Genomic DNA, 12,566 nt, shown 5'->3' on the forward strand with positions numbered 1-12,566 from the left:
TTATTGCTGTATTAAATTCATAGCCTAGCAATTACAATATTTAATGTATTGAAATAAAATGAAATTACAATAATTAATGAATGCACATTGAAAAGATAATAGTTGGAAATGATACTGATTAGTTTTATATTACGGATCAGTTTTATATTATAATTTTTAATCTGCGCATATTATTCATCATATTCGTTCGTGTCCGTTCGTTAGGTGTGGACGCACCACCTTCGCGTATATAAATCGGGTAAACGTCCCTTTGAGTGCATTTGCAATCAGGCGCGCTAAATGAATAGTAGAATTAGAACAGTGCTGTTGTAGCAGAGTGATAAAATGGCATCAGTTATGGAAGATATTGGTAATTTATATTTATTCGATTTCATTATATTATATATATTATATAAGGGTTGAATAATAGTTATATATAGTGTTCAATAATCGGGCATAACAACAAAAAAACATGAATTTTTTTAAAAGTCTCTTTTTTACACTGGAATAAAAAAATTGTAAGTACGTTTAGCTTTTTCTAACTTTTGTATTTTTTAATATTTTTTAAGAAATTATAATATTTTTTTACAAAAATTCATGATTTTTATTGATATGTATAGCGTATTATTAAAATTACATATATAATTTTATTTGAAAACTATTTCTTCGTTTCTATTATCATAGTTTTTATTTTTCTAGCATTCTTAAATAAAATGGGGGCAGCTTTGAGGAATTTCACTCTGGTGAGTGAAATACCCAAAGAAGAGGTGCTGCTGATATTAACAGATTGCCATACAGAGTCATATTGTGTAAGAAAATTAAATCCACTTTTTATTCTTCAGGACATGTGTATAATTAGAACATTTTCATTATTATAGCTCGAATGCAAAATCAAGACCAATAAAATTAGGAGATGTGACATCGGTGACTTCCTTTCTTGGACACACAGTATTGTTGTGTGGGGTGTCGGAGCATAACCAAGGTATATATTTATTTATATATATATATATATATATATATATAAATAATTTTTTATATAATAGGTTACAAAATGAAGGCGGTTGGATTATGCTTCGACACAATAAAATTGATGTATCAAAAGGAGGAGCGTGTGTTCCTGCCCGTTATTTATGAAGGCAGGGAAAACGTGGAGGAATATTTCCTCCATTTTTTCAAAGATAAGAAAATAAGAATATATAGTTATAAAAAGGTAATGTTAAATTTTTATAATAATACATAAATACATAGCAATCAGCTATTATAATATTATTAAATATTATTTTAGTCCGCAGGCGATGCGACTTGGAGCGGCGGCATAGGAAACAGCCGCGGCGGTGCAGGCAACAACCGCGGCGGTGCAGGCAACATCCGCGGCGGTGCAGGCAAAAACCGCGGCGGCCCAGGCAAAAACCGCGGCGGCCCAGGCAAAAACCGCGGCGGTAATAGCAACAACGGCGGCGGCACGGGCAACAACCGCGACGGTACGGGCAACAACCCCGGCGGCACGGGCAACAACCGCGGCGGTACGGGCAACAACGGCCGCGGTACGGGCAACAATGGCGGCGTTACAGGCAACAACGGCCGCGTAAACAAACGCGGCGGCCGTAATTATTTTAGTTTGACTATTATAATCCTGTGAGAAAGTTCTATTAGTTGGAAATCTGAATAGGAAAATATAGGTACGTATTAGTTTTTAGTTATATATTCAGTTATAATTAGCACATTCTGAACAATTATTGATAATAATTTTGATGGATTTATAGATATGGATTCAGAAAATTTCATAGTGAAATTTATAGAAATGTACAAAGCCCATACTTGTTTGTGGTCAATAAGTGACGAGGCATATCATAATAAACAAATGCGCAATAATGCGTTAAATTCAATGCTGCCGGCATTTAAAGAAATTAATCCAGATGCAACCATAGCCACAGTGGCTAAAAAAATTAAAAGCATTAGGAGCGTTTTTAACAAGGAAGTTAACAAGGTATTTAATAATACTAAAAACTTCACAATATAAGGAAAATATTATCAAAATTAATTATTAGTTTAGATGATTTGGACTGTGTTAATCTAACAGTATGTTATTCTAGATAAAAGCTTCTATGCGCTCGGGCTGTAGCGCACAAAACGTCTACAGCCAAAACTCTGGTACTTCGATCATCTTAAATTTTTAGATGATCAAAAGGGGACAAAGGTATATATTTCTGTATATGTATATGTATGTATATATATATATATATATGTATATAAATTTTTAGTGATTTTTTTTTATCAATTTGGAAGAATTTGAGCTCTTGGGAGCAAATAAATTCGAAAATGACCATATCAAGGACCACCCTAATATATATGTATATGTATATATATATATATATATATATGATCACAAATTATTTTACGTAAATATTCAGGATTGAGATACGGATTTTTTTTCTCTGAACATTCTCTGCGTTCAATTAATTATTTGTCCTTGTGTTGATCGGAACAGTATTATTATTTTTTTATTACACTCATATTACCGACCACTTTGTAATGATTAAACACATGTTTGTTTAATTATTACAAAGTGGTATTTAATTACAAAATCACACAACGATAACAGCCCCTAAATATTTACAAAGGTTTTATTTACCCTTCCTCAAACTTGAATAATATATCATGAAAATGTAACATACTTGATTTCATTATCTTTTTTTATAAGAGATTTCGACATGATTTCCATTGGCTTGTGTTTCAAGGCAATTGAATTAATGTACGAAAAGGAGGAAAGTACATTATCTCTCCTACCAGTATTTTATGATGGCGGCGAAAACGTAGAAATATACTTCGAAAAATTCTTCAAAGAGAAGAAAACTATAATCTACACGCATAAAAAGGTAAGGTTAGATTCATATAATAATATATAAATACATTGATAAATATATTTAGCATTCAGCTATTATTATTTATTTATTTATTTATTTATTATATTATTAATTATTATTTTAGTCCACAGACGACCAAGCAAGTTGGTGCAAAAGTGGGCCTGGCCCACAGCAGAAAGGAGAAAATAATAAGGGCGGCGATAGTCGCGGCGGCCAAGGATACAATCGCGGCGGACGAGATAAAAACCAGGGTGGTCAAAAAAACAACCGCGGTGTCCAAAATAATAATCGCGACGGGCGAGGCGACCGCGGCGGTTATAATGCTGCCAGCCGTGGCAGTGATGATACTGCCCACCATGGCGGTTATAGTGCCGTCCGCGACGAGAAGAGTGCCGTCTGCGATAACGTCCGCAGTATTCCTAAACCGACTGTTAAAATGATTCAGATAAATTGTATAAAATGCTCAGTAATTTTTTTCAACATCGTACGTTTAAAACTTAATAATAACTTAATAATTTATAAATTTAAATTAATAATTTAAATAAAAAATATTTCTATTTTTACACTATTACATTTTTATTTTAGAGTATTTTAAATTTTATGCTATATCAATCATATCCTATCTTCATATCAATGATCCCATATTCAATGATTTTATACAGTATTATAAATTTAATTCCTACTTCCACTAAGTTCAAGAAGGTTTCAAGATTTAAACCTCGATTAACTTAAATGCTTTGTTTTTAAATTAACAATTTATAACAAGTAATTTAAACTTTGGTTTCATTTGGATCAAATATTTCAATTTGATTTGATTTTTTTTATCTCTAATATACATAGTTTATTGTTTAGTTCTAATCATATCATGATGGATATTAAATCATTTCTATATGATATCTATATTTGACTTATGTTGATTCTATTTCATCTTTTGCATTATGTTTGTTAACTTATAGTTATGTCCTCTTCTTTTAAATTTCAAGAATTTATTTTTTATATATCAAGAGTATGTATCCAAAATCTTACAATCTTTGGACATTTTTGTGACCGAGTTTTTACTAAATTTATTTTTACAATTGTTCACAATCATTTTTGAGGTTATGTTGAAACATTTAAATTTTCCATTGATATAGTGTAAATATTCATTAAATATTGCATTGAAAAGTTGAGAAAGTGATTAGGAGTGCTCTCAAAGAATACCAAGACGATCAACATAGTGAAAGTTGTGTTTTTTTGTGACTGTTACGCTTTTGTTACCGTCTACAGTCCACTAGAATCTATGGCATAGGCACAGGCATGATTGAGTTGGCAACACTTCTAGAAGATGATACTAACAAAACTAAACAAAGATCCTTTATTTTGTTTTTGAGAGTTCGAGCGCCACGAGTTTCCGTAACCTATTTACTAATTAGAATTTTGTAGAGAAGCCGGAGTTTCTGTAAGTAAATATAATAATTTAGATATATGTGCTTATTTGTATCAGAATTCTGATAAAGATATCTTTTCACAAAATTTTGAATTATCAGAATTAACAAGTTTGTTTGTATTACAAATAAAGTTGTTTATTTATTATTACAGTTATTCACTATGTCTAAGAAATTCCCAAGACGCGTTTATTAATTGCAAAAGCAATTGCAATGGGGACTTAATACCATCCAGCAGTTCTTGGCAACAATGTGGAATGTGTTTAAGATGGCTTCACTTTGAGTGTGATCCCAGTTTAGCTTTACGTTCCTTATCACCAGCATATTTAGGAGATCCAAACTTTAAATATTTTTGTGTTCTATGTGAACTACATATCGAAAATAACACACATCCCAAATTAAAAATGGATAAAAGTCATCTAAAAAAGAGAAAGACAATATGTAAAAACACCTGAACCTTTTCTAAAAATAAGTTAATGGTACTAATAACATTTTTTTTAATATATAAAATAGTTAGCAAAAAAGTGGTGTTTTTTAATTTTCATACAGTAAATAATATTTATAACAGTTCCACCAAATTAATAATTCGTGCAATACTATGTGAGGGTGATTTTTGAACTATGTTTATAGAAAGTTGTCACAATAAATTAAAGTGCATGTTTTTAAAACGCAAATGCTGCAGGCGGCTGGACAGAGCAGTATTTTAAATGTTGATAAGAATGCGTTTCACCAGAGAAACCGAAAAAAATATATGTATACCGGTAACATCAGTTCCGTCGAAGCGCCTATATACGAAGGCTGACATGATAACAATATAGAAATGGCTTTTCGAAACACCAATATTAATTTCGAAAACAATATGTCTGTAAAATATTATCTCAGTGTTTCAATGATAAATTGTACGTCGCTGAAACATTCAAGAGTAATATAGAAACATATATTCGAGTGCACTAGTATGCCTTACTTTACTACTTTCGAATGCATATGTAAACTAAAAACACTCCTATTTATGTTATTATCAATATTATTTATATCATAGTTGTTATTGATATTATTATTTATGTATATTTCATTCTATATATTCTAATAAATGCATATTGCGGAACATTTTTTACGCATCTTGTGTTGAAGATTTAAAATGTAAATCAGCGCCCACACTAATAAATAATCGCGCCAAAATTTAATTTCCTGTAGTTGCAAGGATCGCAAATGCATTTCGTATTTCTTTCCAGTTTTGATCGTCGCAACAGTTGCAGGTATTTGTAGTAAGTTTAAGTAGTTAGAAGTTTACGTAGTTAAATTTTAAATAAGTGAATATGGAGGTAAGTTCTCTCAAAAATGAATTTCAATTATTTAATTTAAATAATTTCAATTATTTAATTTAAATAATTTTATTTTAATTTAATTTTATTTTAATTTAAATATTTGAAATAATCAGTTATAGTTTTTTTTTTAAATAAATTTCAAAATTGGTACCATTATATTTGATAGTGTTCATGGGATATAGTGATTTTTAAAAAGAGGGTTCATGCGGACACGTGCCCTCATCATGGGCTGTAAATGAGGAGAAGACTATGTAATTATGATCAGAAAATGTAGCAGGCTATAAACTAAATAAGATGCTGAAGGCGTGCGAGCCTCCTTCGTTTAGAGATTACTCTGAATTGGAGGCTAAGTTTATGAGAAGCACCACCGATTATAAAAACGTGAAGAAGTATTTAAAAAGAACTCAAAATCAATCGTGTATTGAGAGCTCAGACGATAACACTCTGAGCTCTATCCCAGAAAAGGAAAAACCAGCGCAGAAAGGTATGTTGTTTAATATTTTTATTACACCGAATTAAACAATATAATCTATGTTAATATATATTCAATGGAGATACAAACAAAGCAAAATGAAGAAGTGGCCAGAGCTCTTTCAAAGTGATTTTGAATGAGCTGATGACTTTCGTCAAGAGAAACAAGGCATCAGCTTCACAGATTCAATCCGTGAAAAAAACTATCTTTTGTTACCTATTAAGACGAATGAAGAATTAGACTGTTTAGAAGAAAAGCTGAAAAATATGGACCGGCGGAACAAACAAGAAGCAATTGATTACATCAATGATAAAAGAAATGTATGAGCAAAAACCTTACAACTTTGTTTTCAAGTGCGGGTTGAAAGGGTAAGAGAAACACTCGAAAAAGTAAATGTGATTCCTGTTCAATTATTTCATCCACACACATTATCTTTTTATTAGAGAGCAATATATGGCAATCCTTATTATTTGACTAATATATTTTATATCCATTTATTTTAACAAAATCAATCTTGGAATTTTTTTATGTATTTCAATATCATTTGGATCTACATTTGATTTATCATGAAATTGTTCGAGTAGTCTGCATGATACTTGTTGCAAAGGCTTTGCTGGTCCTCGTATCAATTTTAGTAACTGTCCCAAATATCTTTCAAATGGAAAACAGCTGCACTGGTCCATGAGTATTATATACAAGCATGCATTCTCCAAGAATTTTTTATTTAAGAATTCAATTTTTTATCCAAGAATTCAATAGTGAAATGAAAGAAAATTTTTTATCCAAGAATTCACATGAAATTAAAAAAAATGTGGTGCACATGTGGAAGACATTCTTTTTTCCGAAATTTAAAAATCGTATATATAAAAAGTAAAATATTCAACTTGAGTTTACATGGTACAAGCAACGACATGAAAAAGCATACTTAGATAAAATATGGATCGAAAATTTGAGCATTACAAACATTGAAACGTATATGGAACTAAAAAATATAAATGGAGTATTTTCGTTTCTAGTACAGAAATAAAATCGATTACAAAATGCGCAGTCTCTTGTATGTTCAAAAATAAATCTTATGTATAGCTTTAATATAGTGGCAAAATAAAAATGAAAGTAAAATTATAAGAAACATGTTTTACTTTTATTATAGCAATAGTATGTGCTATTAGTAACTATAATTATATTATTAATGATTCATATAATTTTACATTCATTTTAAAGTTATCACATTGAATGTATTGTAGAAATGTATTCAAGCGTTTGTAGTTTTCCAATTGTAAGTTTAGTGAAAAACAAAGAAAATTTTATTATATCTTACAAGTTTATCCTATAAGTTACATGTGTTGATCGTTGAATATTTAAAATTGGTTAAATATAGCCTATTGCATTAAAAACTGATTATTCTCTTCAAGAATTTCTTAATATTTGCAAATATCAATACACAATTTTTAATATCGATTTCGAGTGCGAATCGATTTTACTCTACATTACTTTTTCTTTATATAATATCCAGGCTGCATAACATGTTTCAATTTCCTTTTTATATCAATTTAACAAACTTAGTAGATACATATACATAAGTGATTTGGTAAAGATTGGAAGAACTTTTACCAGAGATCAGTTAAGTCAGTCGAAGGTCCCAAGATTTTACAATCGCAATTGAATTGGACAAATCAATCTTCACGACCTTGAATAATTTATATAAGTATTGAAATATCTTCGTTTGCCAATAGATTATAGCATTTTATACATGGTTACGATTTGCGTACAAATTAAAACAATCCTCTTGATTTGAACCTTTGAGCGAATATTATTTATTGTGATGTCACTTCCTTCTTCGACTAAACTAAGGATAGTTATACCATTTGATCCATGATTAAGAAATCCGTACAAATTAAAACTATGTTCCTGATTAATTATGCATGGCGATGAAGAATCTTCAAGCTAGTACTATTTATTGTGATGGCACCTTTTCTAAATATCTCAAAATTATTAAATGTGTCAAAATTCCTTCTGCGACTGAATTATAGATATCATTTTATTTAGCATTTGGTATTGATCTTCGAAGAAAAATAATCTAGTAGCCAAATAGATCCAAAATTAAATAAAAAAAATGTTGAAGTATGAATTACGATGTATCATACTTTGCATCCGCTTCAAATTTGATATTTGGTTAATAATGTAAATCCAGGGCGGTTTCTTCTATTTGGTTGAAAACTACTTTGAGTAGTTCACAATCATAAAGACATGAATGTCTTTGACTGGATTGGAACGAACTTCTATTTGGATGTTTCAAATAGTTTGGCACAATGAAGCCATCAAATCATTGCCATCACAATGGTCATTATAAATCAAATTTCCTTTTTCATTGTCATGTGTGATTTTTCAACAAATAGACCAAGAAAATTGTAATGTAAATAAATCATAATTACTGACACTATCGAAATTAAAATTGTATATGAAATACCGTGTATTATAAACTAAATCCTCGTGTTATGCTCAATCGTCTCAATCAAAGTTAATTCCTTCCATGACATGTTATATGCTCATGTTATTTTACGTAGAAGCAAACCTATGCTCTCTTCAAATATTCATATCGTCAGTCATATTGAAATAAATGAGTCATTATAGTAAATATTAATCATATTGCTTACTATTTTGTTTCACTTCCAAAATAACTTAATTGTTCTGGTTTCAATTCGCAATTTCGTTATTATTTAATCGTTAGTTGTTGTTGAACCTCAATAACAGTGCTTTTACTTCAATTCATTCATTATCTCTTGTTTCATGTACGTGATAATTTTTCATTCCATTTATAATACTCCTATTACCATAATCTATCATCTGAACATTTTCTATTATTTTCTTTATTATAAATTTTATTTTCTTTTCTGAATTATTTATTTTATTTCAAAATTTGTTTTGTTAACATTCAACAAATAAAGTTTCTTCGTGACTGCTAAATATTTTAACTAATTTTACATATTCAAAGACTAAATCACACATTATTTAGTATTATTATCACAACATTGATTTCGAAAAAAATCACAATTCAAGAAAACTATCGGCAAATTTACAATACATTACATACTGATGTACTAACGCGTTTGTTTTTTTTAGATTTATTTTCGCTTAACAAAAAACTAACTAAACAGCTCAATATCATTCGGACGATTTAAAAAATAATTTAAAAAATGTCACATTCTAACAATTTTCTAGATTTACTAAACCACGAGTTATGCTTTTTATGAAGTGGATTGGCATGCAACACTCTACCAAATAGAAATAAGAAATTTGAAAATAAGAATATTTGAATATTCTTTAAATCCAAGATGTATAACTTGATGTTGCCTTCTACAATTCTAGTATTCTATTGATATGTTTTGGATTTTGAGTTCTCTACATGGTGCACCACTAGTACTACAACCTGGTAATACTTTAATTGCAAGTATTACCTTGATAAGATTTCCATTAAAAAATTTGTCATCAGAGTATTGTCTCACTTATCTTCAGTAGAATTTTGGACAAATAATGAAATTGTTCGCGCCAAACACGCAGCCTACATAGGATGTTATAATTTACGATAAGGAGGATAAATGTGGACATATACCTTGTTCGTGGGCTCTCAATGCCCAGAAAACAAACTATTTATGGCCAATAGATAATTCTCCATTGAAGGTTCATAAAATGATTAAGTGGTGTAAAAGCCCCTTCCTGATACTGTGAAATACAAAATTGTCACGAAGAGATGTGTAGCTACATCTTCAAATTATAAACTAATAAAAGTATATGAAGCGAGGGCAGAGTTCACATCCTGTGTGATGGTGAACAGGAGAAAAACGAACAAATAGGATAGCCCCAATATAGAGAAAGGTATATTATTTAATATCGTTTATATCATAGCATTCACAAAACATTCATGTTAATATATTTATTGCAGAAGTGATATATATATATATATATATATATATATCTATAATTATATTAATATGTGTGTGAAATTTAACATGGAAAAGTAGAGGAGAGTCCCAATATGGAGACGGGTACATTATTTAAAATTTATATATTTAAACTATTTATTAAAATCTTTTAAATTCCCATAAAAAAAATTCATTCGTCTCAATATATATGTCGCAGAGGACAAGTTAGATAGTAGCATCAACACTCTATCCAAATTATCATATGAAATTAATGAAATGAAGGAAGACATAAGGGAGCTGTTGTCATATAAGAGAGATTCCGGTCACAGGTAATTATGCACAGTGAGATTTTTTTTTTAGTAATTTTTTTATTTTAATAAATTTAATTCGAAATAAATTGGAGCACCCCTAAGCGACAAAGGATGTTTCTAAAATTATCAATTAGATTTACACCAGTTTCTCGCAATGGTATATGCATTTGAAAATTACAATAATATTAATTACTTTATTTTTAAAAACTGTAAACTATTGCAGAGTGTCAAACAAAAACGCAGCAATGCCTTGACACCTGGAGCCCATAAGATTTATAACACATCAAAAATTTTGATACAGGAGGTGCGAGATGCGAAGAATTAAAAACAAAATACAAATTTACGGGACAAATTTCAGCAGAGCATCAAATGTGCTGAAAAATTCTCTTGTATTCCAGCAACGTTAATTTTAAGGGCAAGTCATAAAATGCAAATTGAGAGAACATACAAAAAACCGAATGGAAGAAAGTTCACATTTGAAGATAAAATTCTCTCATTGACATTTTATAAAAATGTCGCCAAAGGCCTGCTATTTCTGGAGGCAAATATTTATATTGCCGAGTCTTCGAACTTTTAGAAATTTACTGTCGCATATCCTATTGCATGTTGGAATTAACGATAAGCATTTCCAATCATTAGAAGCTGGTTATTTCCATTATATATAATTTAGTTTTACCGTTAAGAATTTGATAGTTTTTTTATTGTGTATTATGTATTGTAATGTTATGAATTATGTTATTTGCTGTTGTATCATATATTAAAATTGTATTTTTAAGTCCTCCTGGAGCTTCTCTGTGGGCTATATGATAAATAAAATAAATAAAATAAAATAAATAACTGCGCGTGTGCTTAGACAGAAGCTGAAATCATTAATTGACTTCATTGTTAAATATTCTGTTTTTGGTATCACACGTTGTTAGTTGTACTCGATTGAGTGGCAAAAACGTGGATTGCCTCATGTCCATTTTAATTTGACTCGAAGATAAAATCCGACCACAAAATATTGATCAAATAATATCAGCAGAAACAGCTGATCAAACAACAGATCAAAAATTATTTGATATTTTCACGAAACACATGATCCATGGCCCGTGTGGAATTTTCAACATGGAGGCGCCATGTATGGAAAATGGAAGGTGTGAGAAAAATTTTTCGAAGCTACCAACTAATGATACCATCACGGACGTTGACGGTTATCCTCTGTACCGACGCAGAGATCAAGACAATGGTGGACACACTTTTACAATAAGACTACGTAACTTTGATGAGCCAGTTGAAATTGATGGTGGGTTGTAGCATACTCACCATTACTTACAAAAGCATATGAAGCTTATATTAATGTGGAACTTTGCAGCTCAGTCAAATCTATAAAATACATTTGTAAGTACGTCATTAATGGTAATGATTTAGCAATATTTGAGCTACAAAATATTAATAAAATATTGATAATATTAATAAATAAAAATGATGAGATAACGCATTATCAAATGGGTAGATATATTAGCAGCAACAAAGCTATTTGGCATATTTTTAGTTTTCCAATTCATGAACGAAACCCTTCTGTCCAGCATCTGGCAGTTCATCTTGAGAAGGGACAACGTGCGTACTTCACAGCACGAAATTTTCAGCAAAGGGCATTTGAGGGACAAAAAACAACATTGGCAGATTTTTTTTAACTATGTAAGAAAAATAATATATTGAGGCGAGGGTCGCCTAGTGGGTAGCATGCTCGTCCCCAGGGGTACTCGGTTCAAACCCCACCGGTGGCGTAAAATTTGTACTGTCAAATTAAGAAAATCAAGTACAGAATTTGAATAGTGAGATATTGAAGTAAAAAGCAAAAAATGAAACACGAACATTAAGAAGGAAATGAAGAAATATAGAAAAGGAAGAGTTACCTAGAATTATGACAACTGAAGTAAGTAAAAATATAACCAATTTTTCATCGGTAATACTGGTATTAAAACCGGGATCCAGGAATTTCATTTTTAAATATCGAATACCGGTATTTAGATTTTTGTACGGTATTGGGAGCCCTACATCTGAATGAGCGGTTTCAGTTGGTGAAAATATCACGACAGAAAAATCTTTTAATGTGGTCACTATGACAAGAACAGTTTATTATAACTTTTCATTGTTATTAAAACAGAATGGTCCCTATGTAATAAAAAAAATGAATAATGATCAAAAATCTTTTTTGTGGAAACCCTGTACAATGGTTGGAATGGGTGGAGGGCTGCTGATTTATATTAATGAACCTCGAAAAATAAA

The 12,566-nt window shown here is 30.3% G+C and overlaps 1 protein-coding gene across 1 annotated transcript; it reads left to right on the forward strand.

Moving 5' to 3' along the window:
* The first annotated feature begins 324 nt into the window (after window positions 1-324).
* On the forward strand, window positions 325-6,390 carry LOC113369331 (probable H/ACA ribonucleoprotein complex subunit 1). Its single transcript, XM_026610288.1, has 7 exons — window positions 325-349; window positions 679-788; window positions 1,265-1,583; window positions 1,743-1,966; window positions 2,718-2,855; window positions 2,968-3,309; window positions 6,289-6,390. The coding sequence occupies exons 1-7, from the start codon at window positions 325-327 to the stop codon at window positions 6,388-6,390; spliced, it is 1,260 nt and encodes a 419-aa protein (XP_026466073.1).
* The last annotated feature ends 6,176 nt before the right edge of the window (window positions 6,391-12,566 follow it).

Source organism: Ctenocephalides felis, unplaced genomic scaffold (assembly GCF_003426905.1).
Source record: "Ctenocephalides felis isolate EL2017-DRISC unplaced genomic scaffold, ASM342690v1 CF-g0.4_SCAFFOLD_00006, whole genome shotgun sequence".
Classification (NCBI taxonomy): domain Eukaryota; kingdom Metazoa; phylum Arthropoda; class Insecta; order Siphonaptera; family Pulicidae; genus Ctenocephalides; species Ctenocephalides felis.

Bases quoted from the DNA above. Each gene is read 5' to 3' on its own strand.
- LOC113369331 (XM_026610288.1), top strand. From the start codon at position 325: ATGGCATCAGTTATGGAAGATATTG. The intron at 350-678 runs GTAATTTATATT...TTATTTTTCTAG, and splicing joins ATCAGTTATGGAAGATATTG to CATTCTTAAATAAAATGGGG. The intron at 2,856-2,967 runs GTAAGGTTAGAT...TTATTATTTTAG, and splicing joins TAATCTACACGCATAAAAAG to TCCACAGACGACCAAGCAAG.